The sequence below is a fragment of the Polypterus senegalus genome, chromosome 18, assembly GCF_016835505.1.
Source record: "Polypterus senegalus isolate Bchr_013 chromosome 18, ASM1683550v1, whole genome shotgun sequence".
In the NCBI taxonomy this organism is placed as follows: Eukaryota; Metazoa; Chordata; class Cladistia; order Polypteriformes; family Polypteridae; genus Polypterus; species Polypterus senegalus.
In genome coordinates this window covers 89,810,139-89,827,605 of record NC_053171.1, presented here as the reverse complement: position 1 = coordinate 89,827,605, position 17,467 = coordinate 89,810,139, and the positions used below count along the sequence as shown (strand labels likewise).

The window sequence follows — 17,467 nt, the reverse complement described above, 5'->3', positions numbered from 1 at the left end:
TAGGTGATTATGTTGTGGTGCCATTGTCTTCTTCCAGTTGTTGTGTGAAAAAGATTTGACAAGACGTTTTCTTCTCTTCAGTCAGTCTAACAAACTTATTCAAATTATGGTGAGCTTACTCGCCTTCAGAGTTAAACATGAACATGAGTGTGCTCATTCAGCCCAACGTATATTCAATTGTTGTGGATATTTTACCTTCAGACATTTGTTTAATAAAAATTAGTGTGTAGATCATTATTATTGTACATGCAGTTGAGGCAGTTGAGTTGAGTGGCATGTAGTCCTCCATTGACTCCAACCTGGATTTAGCAGGATTGGGAAATGGATGAATGAGTGAATGAAACCCCTTAGTCTACGTCTGATATCAAGATGAAATACATTTATTTGATTTATAGATATTTACATAATTAATCTATATGTCTCATACACAAATATTGGTTAATCATTGCATAATATATGGCAGGAAAAATGTGTTTGAAAGAAAGAAAGAAAGAAAGAAAGAAAGAAAGAAAGAAAGAAAGAAAGAAAGAAAGAAAGAAAATGCATTGTATTACATAATTTTCATATTTTTAACAAATAGTGAATTAAGTTGGTGACTGTTTGATTGTATTTAGATCTATCTAAAATGACAAGCATTAGATAGCTAGATAGCTAGCTAGCTAGCTAGCTAGCTAGCTAGCTAGATAGATAGATAGATAGATAGATAGATAGATAGATAGATAGATAGATAGATAGATAGATAGATAGATACTTTATCAAACCCAAGGGGAAATTCATATTAAGAGAATACCATTCATGGGGATATTCAAATTTCAGATTGGAGATTTTGAATGACTTACATAAATACTGGGTTGGATCCAGTGTTCAAATACGTATTATTATTATTATTATTATTATTTGCATTATGTTATCTTGTTTCATCATGGATCCAGTATCATTGGTGTGAATCCTAAGCCAGTCACTTGTTTGGAGTTGACTTTTAGAGTGGGTTTCTCACCAGCTACTCTAGCACTCTTGAAGCTCAGGGTTCTATATTAGATTGATTGTCAAATCTAAATTGACCTCCATTTATAGGGAGAGTGTGTGTGTGTGTGTTTTATGGGGTTGGGGTGTTCCCACAAAAAGCTGGGCTGATGCTTCATTCATAGTGGACTTCTGCCTTGTGAAAGATGCTGACTTCTACAACCCCTAATTGGATTTAGCAGGTTTGAGAATGATATGTTGAGTTGCAATGGTTATCTTTAATTTTACATTTTAAATACCCTGGCAAATCCCTGTTTTGAAATGTCCATGTTGGGCTGCACGGTGGCACAGTGGTAGCACTGCTGCCTCGCAGTTAGGAGGCCTGGGTTCGCTTCCAAACTCCATCGAGTTTGCATGTTCTCCCAGTGTCTGCGTGGGTTTCCTCCGGGCGATCCGGTTACCTCCCTCAGTCCAAAGACATGCAGGTTAGGTGGATTGGCGATTCTAAATTGGCCCTAGTGTGTGCTTGGTGTGTGGGTGTGTTTGTTTGTGTTCTGCAGTGGGTTGGCACCCTGCCCGGGATTGGTTCCTGCCTTGTGCCCTGTGTTGGCTGGGAATGGCTCCGGCGGACCCCCGTGACCCTGTGTTCGGATTCAGCGGGTTGGAAAATGGATGGATGGAAATTTCCATGTTAGCCTCTCCAAAAAGATAGAAAAATGATGAAGATGGATACAGTGTACGTCTCTAAGTACTAGATAGATAGATAGATAGATAGATGTGAAAGGCACTATATAATAGATAGATAGATAGATAGATAGATAGATAGATAGATAGATAGATAGATAGATAGATAGATAGATAGATAGATAGATAGATAGATAGATAGTGTATAAGAGGCAAATAGATAAGATATAATCCATAAGGTAAAAATCCATAACAAACAACAAAGCCTTCTATAAATACGTACTTTATTTGGTTTGCATGTGGCATGGGGAGTGAGGGTGGAAGGGGCCGCAGTTTGCTGGGGGAGTGTTTATGAAGAAGCAGCACATTTTAAAAACATTTCAGGAAGTGAACCGTATGCTTTTACAGGTATCAAGTGATTTCTGTTCTGTACTTCACAATGCATTACACAATAAATGCACTTTAAGCCTTTCCACCCCAGCCTAATTTCTTTTTCACTTTTCTTAAATTTTGTTTTGAATGTTTTCCCCCCAATGTTTTCCTTAAAAGCATTGCACTTCAGTGTGTTTAACTTGCAGTTCTCTTGGTTTTCACCTGATTATCGGATGAAGAAGGTGTGCTTCACTAAACTGTTTTTACACTGACTCGCATTCCCTCTTAGACATATCCTAATAAATCAGGGAAGTTGGGAACTTCCAGCATATACTGTGCATCCCTCTGCATATGGGGACCTCTTCAGAAGAGTAATCTATATTGCAAGAGGGTAAAATTGACAGATTTAAATCACTCATCTTTACCTATTGTAGACTGTTTTTATTGTTAAGGTGTACACACCAATCAAAACACAAAAACTAAACATATTAAAGATATTGAAATCATTACAACATTTAATTATGAACACTTTAAAGTGGATACTAACAGAATCATAGCAGTGTGTCTGAGATTGTGAAACTGCAACTATTAACATATATTTTTGTGTTATTTAACAACATTGTATAATTTAATCGACTAAATGCATATTGAACACATCTCATATTAAGCAGTTTTGATCAGATAAACTCTAATACATCAAACAGGACAGTATGCGGAGGTTGCAGCAACTCTAATCCTGCTAGGAGGGAATGCCCTTTTGAAACTCTTTAGTGCATGAAGGGTAGTGTGTTTTTGTGCATGTTGAGTGCCAAGATCCTCCATTTGCTATCTAATTTATATGTCTGTCCCTGTCCTTCGCAGGTCCCAGTACAACATGTCAGGAGGATTCCTGTGCCAACAGTGGCATCTGCATCCAGCAGTGGGAGAACTTCACGTGCGATTGCTCTATGACTTCTTACTCTGGAAATCAGTGCAATGACCGTGAGTAACCCTTCTTGTTTTGTGATTGCACCTCACATTTTTGTTACAAAAATACATTATGAACTGTATAAAGTAAACTTTGGAATTTCTTCCACCTGAACTGTTTACTGTAGACCATCTTCAAATTATAAAATTCTGTATCTTTAAATTGTCTTTCTATTTATATGAAGCATCATTGTGAATAAGAGTGAAATAAGTTTTCTTGTGAATAAAGCTAACTTGTGCACTGGCCAGTACAATAAAATGGAGGTAAGATTTAAATGCCATTGCAGTTATGGTGTGTAATAAATGAGAAATCTATGTTAAATATTCCAGGCTAACATACAGTATATACAAAAACACACATACATAAATCTCATATGCAAATTAATATATGTTTATTCAGATGTTGTTTTATTGTGTCATTGCCATAACATAGACTATAACCCAGGGAAAAACACAATTAGCTCCCTACCTCCTGGATGTTCTCCCAGCCATGCTCACGTAGATCCTAAAGCTGTCTAACAACTCATTAAAATTCTTAGCTTTGTAACTGTAATGACTTCCATCACCTCATCCCTTTCAAAGCTCTCAAATGCATTTTTATAGTGTAAGGTATGAAAACTGCTTGCTACATTTCAAAATTTTGTTTTGATAATTTGAGCAATTAGATGTGTAATGCACAAGATATACATTTGAAATGTAGGGAACTTAAAAGATATGTCGGAAATAAATATTGGGAAAAAGAAAACATCGAAAAAAGTACAATTCTTAACTGAAGGTAACAGAATCTGTTACGCTTCTATGTACAGTAATTGTTCATCAAAAGCATTACTGGTAGGTTAAGGCTAACTGCACATCACATCACAGCACATTATCAATAATATGGCTTGCTTTCCAGACTCATTCAGGAAGATTGTTTCTGACCACACATAGAAGAGAAGGGAAAAGAAGGTTTAAGGTTTGATTTTCATGGGTAATTGAATACAGAAATTTGCATTTCAATGTTTTCTTTTTCTGTGCTTTTAATTAGTACAATTACACCAGTACTGTCACAATGGTTTGCATTGTCAATGGAGCATTTTCATGCTTTGTTGTGTGAGTAAAACTTAAAATAGTATAGGAGGGTAATGGCAGGTAAGTTCCGGCACATCAAGAACATTCAGCATCTTCTTAATCTGCTGCCTTGTGTCGTCAGGAGGTAAGTGACAATCCTTTCTACTGTTTTGTGTTAATTGTTTAATTTTGTTGAAATGATGGAATACCATTTTGAACACTTCATCTTATTATTATGAATATTTAAGCATGTGTTTCTAGAATTAAAGTGGAAAGGATTCTACCTTTAAGAGGAACAGTATTATCATTGTGTGTGGTTAATAATTAATATTTGTCTATGGCTTTCTGTATCTGCTTGATTCAATTGGCTCATCTGATTTTACAAATGCAATTTTATCGACTTATTCCTGTGTTGTTTCAATGCATGTGGTTCAGATTTTTGTAGTAGTTGGCGTTTGCTGCATTACTCATTTATTTAGTACTGAGTTTTGAAAATGTTCTGTGGTATTGTAGATTTCCTTCATTATTTCCAAGTTGCTTGTATATCCATTTTTACTGCTTCTCTCATGTAAAGAGAACATTTCTGAGGTGGTTTTGTCGGAAGTTAAAGAGCAACACACAACTGCGAATCTATATTGCTGCTGCCGCTGCTCTGGGTTTTCTTTCAGATAATTATTTCAGTTTTTACTTGTGATTTTTTTTGCTGAAATTGGCCTAATTGATTGGCCACCTACTTATACACAGCAGGCTTTGAACGCTTTTCCAGAATTGCTTTTCATTTGAAAGTTGGCAGCTGCACAGCTTCTTAGAGGGTATAGAAAAACAACAGTTTATTTTGAGGAGAACAAACAGTTAGCCATATCTCATGCAGAGTAACTGCTGAAATTTAGTGGCTTGTCAGGTAATCTCATTCTGAAGTTGCAGAGAGACACTAATTGTGGAAGGCATTCATCTGGATTAAGAGGAATACAACTATTTTAAAAAAATGTATACACAGGCAGCTGCATGTATGAGTAAAAAAAAGTACAGTACAAAGTAAAAAGTGCTTTACGCTTTGACATATTCTGTCAAACAACCCGTGTGGACCTTCTCCTATAAGATAAAATAAAGGTCCTGGCGACCATGAGTTCCAAACTGATGCCCGTAGCCAGCAGGTTTCATTAAAGTTAATCTGTTGTTCTGAGTTTAATTAACATCTATTAAAGTTCTTCACAATTATTTGTCAAGTTTTTCTACTTGATGACTAAGTGAACAATAGTCCACCAAGCTCTTTTGCCAATTTCACTGCACAACAGTTTTTTTGAAGTGTCTTGCTTCCTGAAATGTTTTTGCCGATTGTGACAGGTACCTACTGGGTATGCAGAAATATAGTTTTGGTTTTAATGCATCATGTAGGAACTCTGAGCAATAGATATTTCTATGTTTACTGACAATGACTTATTTAGTCTACATTTATGTTTCGCACAAGCTATTAAATTGAACAGAATTAAAAGTGTTTTGCTCCTGATTTTCTTTTGTATTCAATGTGTGATGCCTCATATTGCAGTGCCCAACAGTAGTCAGCAAGCATTGATGGATTCCAGTTCCCCTGGTATCATCTCTCCATCGTAGCAATGTCCTGGTGAAACCTGTTACCGTGTTTGTCACTGACAGCACCGAGATTTGCAGGGAAGAAGTCCAAGTGTGAGTGGAGGAAATGAATCTTGAGTGACATGTTGCACTTCATTGTCTTGTATGCTTTGAGAAGTTTGTCTCCCAGCTGAATGGAGTTTGGGGCTCTGTAATTGCCCAAAATATTGTCAACAACGTCTTTGAAGGCTTTCCAGGCAATTTTTTCAGGCCCAACTAACAGACCTTCAAACTGCTTGTCACTCATAATATGTCTGATCTGGGGGCCAATAAAAATGCCCTCTTTGATCTTGTTGTCAGTTATTCTTGGGAACATTTTTCTTAAATAACGAAAACCTTTGCCTCCCTTGTTAAATGCCTTCACAAAATTCTTCATGAGTCCCAGTTTTATGTGAAGAGATGGCAAAAACATCTTTGCTGGGTCGACAGGTGATTCATGTGCCACATTTTTCTGTCCTGGAACTAACTTTTTATGGAGTTTCCAGTTCTGTTGAGAATAGTGCAGCACTTTGGCACGGCTGTCCCATTCACAGGTGCAACAACAGTACTTTGTATAGCCGAGCTGCAGTCCTAGTAACAGATCAATGACTTTAAGATCTCCACAGATATTCCAGTTGTACCTGCTATACTGGACGTGCTTCAACAACAGGCCCATATTCTCATACATTTCTTTCATGTGTGCTGCATAGCCAACAGGTACTGAAGGATAAACGTTGCCATTTTGTAGCAGAACAGCTTTCAGGCTTAACATTGATGAATTAATGAAGAGACGCCGCTCTTCTGGTTTGTGATCACAACCCAAGGCCGAGAACAATCCTTCAATGTCACAACAGAAACAGAGACTGTCAATTTGTGCAAAAAATTTGGTTATATCAAGATGTCGGCCTTGAAACAGAAATGTTCGTACCTGGTGACAGCAAACACCATTCCTGCAGTCTCGAACCCAACAGCTCGGCTTTTACTTTTGACAGACCCAAATCTCCGACCAAATCATTCAATTTGGGCTGTGTTATCAGATGTGGATCACCTGATAAGCACGGTTCAAAATCCACGTCAATGTCACTGTTACTACCCTGCATTGCAGTTTCTTCATCTGGTTCGTCTAAGGTCCAATCCTCTGGTGGTTTCGGAGATGGAAGAGTGTCGTCATGTGGCACGGGTCTCATTGCTGAAGACAGATTAGGATATTCAATTGACTTCTTGTTTTTGGCAGAGAAACCAGACACATTAGTCAAACAGAAGTAACAGTCCGTCACATGGTCTTTCTGTTCTCGCCATATCATTGGAACAGCAAACGGCATCGTCTTTCGAGTGCCTCTGAGCCAGGCTCTCAGACTGACCGCACATATATCACAGCAAATGTGAGGCGCCGTTCCTTGTCTTGATCACCAATTTTGCAGCCGAAATACAGATGATAAGCTTTCTTCACAAGAACAGTCATCCAACGTCTCTGAGGCGCAAGTGTATATTCATCACAGATATAGCAAAATGTATTGTGGCCGTTACGGCATTGACGAGACATATCGCCCGACACCAAAGCGTCTATAGCAAACTTACTTACTGTTATATTGCTACAGATGCTATACTTTACTATACTGATACCATACTGACTATCTATATAAACCAGATGAGCAGGATCGATGTATGCAAGCCACATTTATAGCATGCTGAGACAGCGTCAAGCTCGTTCAGACCGGCCCAGGATGTCAACTTCCATCGAACAGCTTCCAACCTGGCCTGATTCACTGCCTAGACATGCCCAGGCTGCACAAACCATTGTGTTTGGATACAAATATAAGAAAAAAAATCATGACAAAACTGAAACGGTACATAATGGGTACATTTTGATGTGATATTTGTGATCAGCACCCAAAAATCTATAAGAAACACCCAACAGTGTTCAAGTTTGCTGTGCAGTGTTTTTAGCACTGCTTTTCAGTCTCTCCCACAGCGGAACCCAGTTTTCTCATTATCTGTCTTTTTTGCACATTATAATATTAAAGCAATCTAGATGAGAACAGGCTAGTCAGTCCAACAAAGCTTGCCAGATCGGTGTACTTAATTCTTCTAAAATAACATCAAGTCAACTTTTGAAAGTCCCTAAAGTCCCACTGTCTACCACAATACTTGAAAATGTATACAGTGTCTATGTTTCTCTGTTGTGAAGAAAAACCTCCTAATGTTTTTGCAAAATTTACCCTTAATAAGTTTCCAACTGTGTCCCCATGTTCTTGATGAATTCATTTTAAAGTAATAACTTTGTCCACTGTACTAATTCCCTTCATAATATTGCACACTTCAGTCATGTCACACTTTAATGTCCCGTTGCTTAAACTGAAAAGGCTCAGCTCCTTTAATTTTTCCTTATAACTCACTTCCATTCACACCCAAGCAGTCATCCATTCCTTTAATTGCATCGCATGCAAGGAGGAGATTATGAGTACAAGCAGTTTCTCTCTTGAGATGGTTAAGGTCTCTGTCTGTACTAGGTTGAAGAATTCAAGAATATGAAAAGATCTCAAAGAACAGCCATTACTTCTCTCATTCTTAATTTCCCGTTTGATATAGTTTGAGCATGTAGTGAGAGAGTGAGCAGGATGCTTTCCACAGGTGGTACACCAGGAACAGAGCGATGACAAATGAGCCAAGACAGACTGCATGCACCCTGTTTCCCAGAAAGCACCTGGTATTTTTCCAGAAATAAACAGAGACTTTTGTTTGAGTTATGATAGCCAGGTCCATCCAGCTTTTCTATAACCACTATGACCCTCACCAGGATGAGTGAGTAAAAAAATGAAACAATTAGAGTCAAGTGTGTGCACCTTACATAGAAGAATACACAGAGGAGCACTTGTGAAGATACAGAAAGAACATGCAAATTCATCACAAATTAAACATGGATCCTTGAAACTGGAAGGCATTGTTGTGCCACCTCTGTTGTAAAGTGACAAAGATTATTTTTTTAAAGGTCCAGTAGCCAATAAAATGTTAGGTGGTGTTTCATCTGCCCAATAAAACGCTTTGAATAGAATCATAAGTCATATGTTCTTAGCTCTGTCCTTTTCTGTAAAGACCAGAGAGCATTTAGGCAAGTCATTTATTAATTTTCTTAACTGAGTGATGAGCTCACTTCAGTTAATTCTTATCTCTAAGGTAATTGATTCCTCCTCTTAATTAATCCTAATGACATGTTTTCTTTTAATTACACGATTCTGAAATACTTTAGATGAGAAATTAATCTGGTTACTGTGGTTGGTTGGCACCTTGCCCGGGGTTTGTTTCCTGCCTTGCGCCCTGTGTTGGCTCCAGCAGACCCCCGTGACCCTTTAGTTAGGATATAGCGGGTTGGATAATGGATGGATGGATGGATTAATCTGGTTAACGATCATCAATCCCGTAGACTAAGATGTTATTCACTTTATTAATCTTTCTCTCTGTCTACAATAAGCAATATAAAGAATCAGCACACGGATAATAAAGGGTCGTCTATGAGATTTTCTCGACTGGGTCTTTCTCTTTAAAGATAACAAGCTGCAACTTTGCAACCTCATCAAATGCTTTTTGTTCCATTTCTTTGTTTATTTGTTTTTCTTGAGGGACGGAAAGAATTTTCCAGCATTTTCTTGTATGATTCTACGGTACATTGCACATTGAAAAGTAAAAGTAATGCCTAAGCCATTTTTGAAGGTGGGTAACCTCTTCCTTTATCTAAGGAGTCTTATCAAAATTGCTTTGCACTAGGCTATTAGCCTGGGTTGGGTGCCGAGGCTTTTGAAATCAGATTTCTCAGTGAGACAGGATCCCATGCCCTGCTGTCTGAGCTTCTGAAGCTAATCAGATCACCATTTCAGGGAGAGAAGGTTCTCTTATCTCCCTCTACCGCTAACAGCCTCTCCTTTCTCAGTGTGTGACCCAGGAGGAGAAGGCATGACATTCGGACTACATTTAAAATGGGAGAGATACGATCCCCCACAATAAGAATGCTGAAATGAATCAAAGCGGCTGACTGAATGACAGCTCTTTCAAATAAAAGACAGAATTGTTGATAGGGCCTAATTGTACCGGGAAACACACAGTTTTCATGCAATTATGATTTGTAGACCATGGGCAGAGGTATAGTCCTTACTTAGTAGTAAATTGGTAATATTGTGTATACTGAATACGATCATTTTAATGCACTATGATAGACTATGGCTGTGAGACAGTTCATGCCGTCTTTGTCATCAGAAGAAGCCTTTAACTTATCTGTTAAACCTTTTATAATTAATGTTCAAAAATTTTTTAGGATCACTGAAAAATATTGCAATGGTTATGGCTGCTGGTCCTCTGTTCCAGACGATTAGGGGTTCAAATAGATGTTTCTACATAGTTCATTATCTCCTACTTTTCAAATTCCTCTATGTTAGGCTAATTGGTGTCCGACGAGTGCCCTGTCTGCTTCCTAATTCTACCTTGGATAAGCTATTTCCACCACACAATCCTGTAACGGAAGAACTGGTTTTAGAAAACAAATGAATAATTAATTAACATTATGTTGAATTGATTTCGGCTTCTGAGGCTGTTTATTATATTACAGAGTTTCTGTGACCTGGAACTAGGAATAAGTGAAATGCGTCCATCCATCCATTATCCAACCCACTATATCCTAACTACAGGGTCACGGGGGTCAGCTGGAGCCAAGACAGGGCACAAGGCAGGAAACAAACCCCGGGCAGGGCGCCAGCCCACCGCAGATAAGTGAAATGATTCGTGCAAAATTGAACTTGCAGCAAAACAAATATGAGACAAACTGTGTTTTTTCACAACTGAAATTTGTGCCATTGACACTTATCTTTTCATCTCATCTGCAACTTTTTTCTCCATCTTCTCCTAAAATCCATTGGCCTGAGCTGGGTATTTGGTCACCATGAGCCTCCAGAAGGATCCTAGCTTGGATCGGCTGACAGAGAGGGGTAAAGTGAATATGGACAGTGTTAGTACTCTGACCCCTTTTAAGCAGTGTGAGGCATGACCAGTGGTGTGAATGTAGAGGAAGGCAGTGTACAAGACAGATGAGTGAGAGAGGAGCTGAATGAAAGGAGCCATGGAGTATCAAGATGACAATGTATAACTGCTGAGGAAAAAGACAGCAGTTTTGACTGAAGACTAACTCGTTGGGGAGCAATATTCCTTGCTTTCCACCACAAAAAAAACATCCATCCATCCAGTATTCAACCCGCTACATCCTAACAACAGGGTCACGGGGGTCTGCTGGAGCCAATCCCAGCCAACACAGGGCACAAGGCAGGAAACAAACCCTGGGCAGGGCGTCAGCCCACCGCAGGGCATGCACACAGACACCAAGCACACACTAGGGACATTTTAAAATCGCCAATGCACCTAACCTGCATGTCTTTGGACTGTGGGTAGAAAACCCACGCAGACACGGGAAGAACATGCCAACTCCACGCAGGGAGGACCTGGGAAGCGAACCTGGGTCTCCTAACTGCGAGGCAGCAGCGCTACCCACTGCACCACCGTGCCACCCACTGCAAAAAATAAACAGTGAAATCTAATTTTAGTGATTTCTGCTTTTCGCAATTGCAAAATTGTTTGTGAAATGAATTTTAGAAGCAATTTAGTGAAGCTGTATGTGAAATAAACTTCTGCTGTTTTGCTAATCAGTACCCAAAGGCTATCTTAGACTCATCTGGTACAGGACTGGAAATATAAATAATTAGGGCAGCCTGTTTTTTTTTTATTTTTTTCTGATGGATTCCATTAATAGAGTCCCACAGCTCTGCGTTGATCTGAGTGTCACATATCATGAGGTAATTAGGAGGACTATTGCTCCATTGTTGACTGAACACTGACATCTTGCTCTGGTACTGTAAAATAAATTAGCTATGGAGAATGTGTGTTATATGCAGACAAATCACATCATTCTTGATTACACAATCTGCAAGCAAAACGCCACACCACCATTTGGACCTCTGACCAGCAACAGGACCACTTTTAATGAGACACCCTTTGACAGCAATGTGTGCAATGGACAGGTGGCAATTTCATCATCAGTCAGAATTAGATACGTGTGTGTTTGTGAAGCAAACAGCGACCCTGCCACAAATCAGCACAGCTCTAATCTAGAGTACAGTAGACAGAAGCTCACCATTTTGAGGGTGAAACAGTGTTCCCCTTAGGACTATCGGACAGTATAAAGAGTATCTGTTGTCTTTCTGCCATCCACCGTCACATTATGAAACATCACTGATACCAAAACATCCATGAACTGCTGTGGAGCTCCTGTTTACTCCTTTTCTGTCCACTTTTCTGATCCTAAAAGCTTGTTAAAGGATTACAGTGGGATGCAAAAGTTTGGGCAACCTTGTTAATAGTCATTATTTTCCTGTATAAATCGTTGGTTGTTAAGATAAAAAATGTCAGTTAAATATTTCATATAGGAGACACACACAGTGATATTTGAGAAGTGAAATGAAGTTTATTGGATTTACAGAAAGTGTGCAATAATTGTTCAAACAAAATCAGGCAGGTGCATAAATTTGGGCACCACAAAAAAGAAATGAAATCAATATTTAGTAGATCCGCCTTTTGCAGAAATTACAGCCTCTAAACACTTCCTGTAGGTTCCAATGAGAGTCTGGATTGTGGTTGAAGGTATTTTGGACCATTCCTCTTTACAAAACATCTCTAGTTCATTCAGGTTTGATGGCTTCCGAGCATGGACAGCTCTCTTTAACTCACACCACAGATTTTCAATTCTATTCAGGTCTGGGGACTGAGATGGCCATTCCAGAACGTTGTACTTGTTCCTCTGCATGAATGCCTTAGTGGATTTTGAGCAGTGTTTCAGGTCGTTGTCTTGTTGAAAGATCCAGCCCCGGCGCAGCTTCAGCTTTGTCACTGATTCCTGGACATTGGTCTCCAGAATCTGCTGATACTGAGTGGAATCCATGCATCCCTCAACTTTGACAAGATTCCCAGTCCCTGCACTGGCCACACAGCCCCACAGCATGATGGAACCACCACCATATTTGACTGTAGGTAGCAGGTGTTTTTCTTGGAACGCTGTGTTCTTTTCCTCCATGCATAACGCCCTTGTTATGCCCAAATAACTCCATTTTAGTTTCATCAGTCCACAGCACCTTATTCCAAAATGAAGCTGGCTTGTCCAAATGTGCTTGAGCAGACCTCAAGCGGCTCTGTTTGTGCTTCCTCTGCATCACTCTCGCATACAGCATCTCCTTGTGTAAAGTGCGCCGAATGGTTGAACGATGCACAGTGACTCCATCTGCTGCAAGATGATGTTGTAGGTCTTTGGTGCTGGTCTGTGGGTTGACTCTGACTGTTCTCACCATTCGTCGCTTCTGTCTATCCAAAATCTTTCTTGGTCTGCCACTTCGAACTCTAACTTGAACTGAGCCGGTGGTCTTCCATTTCCTCAATATGCTCCTAACTGTGGAAACAGACAGCTTCAATCTCTGGGACAGCTTTCTGTATCCTTCCCCTAAACCATGATGGTGAACAATCTTTGTCTTCAGGTCATTTGAGAGTTGTTTTGTGACCCCATGTTGATACTCTTCAGAGAAAATTAAAGGAGGAGGGAAACTTACAATTGACCCCTTAAATACTCGGATTCACTTGTGTATGCAGGTCAGGGGTCACTGAGCTTACCAAGCCAATTTGAGTTCCAATAATTAGTTCGAAAAGTTTGGGAATCAGTAAAATGACAACGGTGCCCAAATGTATGCACCTGCCTGATTTTGTTTGAACAATTCTTTCTGTAAATCCAATAAACTTCATTTCACTTCTCAAATATCACTGTGTGTGTCTCCTATATGATATATTTAACTGACATTTTTTATCGTAACAACCAACGTCACATTGACCATCACCACTTTAAATTAAAGTAGTGCTAAACTGAACATTCGTGCTTTTAAAGGTAAATGTGAGCCAGCTTAAAAGACTGGTATTTACTATTTTGGATTGAAGGCACTGCCATGGTAACACGTGGCCATTTCTACAGGTGTGCACTGCAAGGTACAGCATGTCTGAGCTCACGAGGAGCCTTTATAATGCTCAGTACAAGTTCCCTTGCAGGTGTTCAGCATCACGCGCCAGTGTCCTCGTAGTCTGTCTGTCTCGGGCGGTTTAAGGTGTGGCACGTATGGAAGAAAATGTAAGGAAGGTTGTGTAAGAGAAGGGGATCCCAATGTTTTAGTTAAATAATGTTATGGTGTGTGTGAGCTCAGCAGAGCTGTTTGGCTGGCTGTGGGGCTTACGCACATGTGACTGGCAGTTGTTTGATTTTAAATTGAAAGCTGCTTGGGGTGTGTTGTGGCACACAGCATGAACGCTGCAGCATCTACCTTGATAGGTGTGGAGTAGATGGAGGTGGCGGATCGGCTGGATAATCTCGATTATATTTAGGAAGTTGCCAGCCAACAGGGGATAAGAATTGCTGAGCTATAGAAGGAGCAGTTGTTTTGATTCTTGACGGCTTTGTAACTATTTTTTGTGCATATATATTCCCTGAGTGATAGTTTTGGTGTAGGTATATATATATATATATATATATATATATATATATGGCATTCATAGTCTGAATCACAATCTGAATGTATGGGTGGTTACCTACCAGGTAACGCTTGTGGTTGGTCTGCAAGTCGGCAAACATCCGCCACGGTGCCCTCTTTCAGTGGCGAGAAGCAGATCATAGAATGGTTGAATAGTCAGTCAGTCAGCCATTGTCCAACCCTGGTTGAATAGTTTTACTATCAAATAATGCAGAGTACGCGATACGTGTTTCGCCCTAATTCTGGGCTCATCAGGCGTACACACTCACTGCACCCCCTCTGGGCACCAGGCTAGAATCGAGCCTCAGTGGCCCCTGCTACCATTTCTACATGTACAGTAATCAGTGAAGGAATTGGTCCGAGACTGCAGAAGATCTCACTCTTCCCAGTCAGTGATAGTATGCCTCCATCAAATGAGCAGTAGGGAAATCAATATCTTTCTGGTTGTCTGTATTGATTGTATCCTTGAAAATGCAGCATTGCCTCAACCATACTATCTTAGGACTACCATATGTATAGCCCATAATAGGCTTGGCTGGCATCTGAGGTCTCCTGTAGTGTCTCCATGGCTTCTGTCTCTCCCTTTCTGGAGCTGTGCTGCATCCACCACACAGTACGTACTTAGCTTACTGTCCCCTCCCTTTCCACACTTGCATAGAGAGATGCCCATTTAAAGCCAGGGTTGATTTCCATTGGACCCAAGTCAGGTATGCCCCTTAATCTGCATCCCTGGCAAGCTCTTGCAGCCTGGGCATCCCACACTCCCCCATAGTATAAGGTAAACATGTGTGTGAAACAGATATAATCTGTATTTCCTCACGTATACACATTACTGTTCTTTCAGTAACAAAGGTCCTATTCATGTCATATTTCACAACGCAGAACAGTGAATCAAAACTCATTTCCAGAGATACTTCAAAACTTAATTAAATAATGCAGTGAAAGTAATACAAGTGTCAAGTTTGTCAGACCCCATAAATATCTGTTTCTCTGCGGTCGGACGGGTAGAATTGCTGCAATTGAAAAGACATGTCGTATGCTCCACCTTTGGATCCATTAAGATTAAAGATGATGTATAGTAGAAATTTCATTTCATCAATCATAAAATCACAGGCTGATGACAAAGCCATTTTGCAGCATGTGACCTCTAGTTTGTCCTGTGGTTAAAAGCTACTTCTTTCATACACATCAGTGTGTCTTGTATTTGCTGGGAATCACTTTAGCTTTGCTTCAATGATGCATCTTTATAATTGTATGTCAGAAATGAAAGGAAAAGCATACATTACAATATCATGAGGTAAACATAGCACAGCAGCACAGTACCAGCCCAGTTCTTTCTGGCCGAAGTAGCCATTGTAGCCTTTTCCATCTTTGCTCACTTTGAGCTTCTTTGACATATGCAGCTCTCATTCCAAAATGATCAACACTCACCTGAATCCCAATATGTAGTTCAATATCCACGGAATGTCACTTGTTAGACTACATAGAGATGATTTTGACTACTTTTTCAAAGGACAGTGGGCTGTGGAATATGGCCCGGACACAGACAGGTAGACATGTTGAAAGCACCAACACACCAATTAATATTTCCACAAGTGCACACAACCCCAAACAACTCCAACCCCAAAAGTCCAGGCCTTTTACTCAATGCCTTCTTCAGGCCGCCTCCACTCCTGTCCACCAAGCTCTGTCCTTCTCCTCACCTGACTCCAGCCATCGAATGGAGGGAGGCGGCCCCTTTTATCCCTACCCGGATGTGCTTCAGGTGCCTCCTGATAATCTTCTGCCGGCACTCCCCAGTGTGGCAGAAGTACCGGCTGCGCACCCGGAAGCACTTCTGGTGCCCCTGGTCTTCTTCCCCCCTAGCACTTCCGTGGGTGGTAGAAGTGCTGAGGGCCAGGGCTCCTCAGGCATTCAGGTGCCCCCTGGCGGTGACCACGGGCCCCATATATGGTTGAGCTTCTAAGCTCTGTTCCCATTGGTCCCCAAAACCACCAGGGTGGTTGCCTCCACGTGGTCTGGAGGAGGCGTAAGCCCTCCTGGGCATTCCCGGCTGGGTACCACCCCCAGCGACACGCCACAGGGCTTCATTTTTTTAAGAATCTGAGTTAAGTAAAACTTTTGGTTTCTCCAATGAGATTGTCATACATTTCCTTATAATGCTTTTCAAATGTTAATGCACTGAAATCAACTTAAAATACTCAAACCCACTTACTCTAATCCAGTTTGGGGTTATAGGAGAGCCAGAGCCTGTTGTGGCAGCACAGGGCACAATGCAAAAGGCAGGCAAGGAAAGGTTGTCAGTCAATCACAGGACTCACTCATGTGCACATGAACAATTGCATATGGCTAATTTGCAGTTGGCAATTAACTTATCCAGAACCTCTTTGATGATGTGGAATGACAACTGGAGTACCTGAAGGAGAACCTACATGGACAAGGGATAAAGTGCAAACTCTCCATAGACAACAACCCGTTACAAGATTTTAACTAAGGAAAGTGGACCTGTGAAGCAGCAGTGCTCAGTCCTCTACCAATGTGTCGCTCAAGAGTCAAATTTAGTACTCTGTTAAGAGGTACTAGGAAACACGTAGTTCTCAAGTAAACGTGGCTGAACATTTTCATTTTGCCCGCACATTCTCTTGTTTTCTGTAGTGCAGTGAGCACCGATCTTGTTTTTGAAAATAGTGCTCCTCAACCAAACATTGATGTAAGGATGTAAAAAGATATGAGTAGATATGAGTATTTGACAATCTCCTCGTTTGTCGGCCTGTGTTTTCCTGTTGCTGTCGTTTCTGTATTCTGTTGTGTGTCGATGAGCCATAGTATTAGGGAGGTGCTCAATGGCTCTATAGTCAGGCTTACTTCTCATTGTTCTTTATCAGTGAAGCAACTCCTGTACTTGGCTTAGCACTCAGGAGATGTCATTGCTGGAGTTCTTTTTCATACCATCATGGTGTAGAGCACTGTATTTTGCGATCCTTAAGATGACTTAGTGTGAGAACAGGAGCACAGGTCAGTTTGTGAAGGCATTTTTCTGCCATTGTCACGTGCTTATTCTGTTTCCTGTACTTGAAGCTCAGCAGATGACTCTGCTCTTCTTCTTTTTCTTCCTAACAGCAAGGTGCTTCACACTCAGCAGGTATTGCTGCTGTTCTTTTTGATTCTGCCATTTCACCCTTTCCAGCAGTGGAGGTTGCTGCTACCCCAATGTTTTTGTTTCACCAGCA

At 40.5% G+C, this 17,467-nt stretch overlaps 1 protein-coding gene across 16 annotated transcripts in view; it reads left to right on the top strand.

Moving 5' to 3' along the window:
* nrxn3a (neurexin 3a) overlaps positions 1–17,467 on the top strand; it is a 1,597,612-nt gene that overhangs the window by 677,361 nt on the left and 902,784 nt on the right. For all 16 annotated transcript variants that reach the window (XR_005631328.1, XR_005631327.1, XR_005631329.1 and 13 more), the window contains one exon: positions 2,881–3,000. Coding sequence is in view for 13 of the 16 variants with exons in the window: in XM_039741969.1 (XP_039597903.1) it covers positions 2,881–3,000 (120 nt within the window). In the remaining 3 variants the exon portion in view is untranslated. The remainder of the gene's footprint in view (positions 1–2,880; positions 3,001–17,467) is intronic.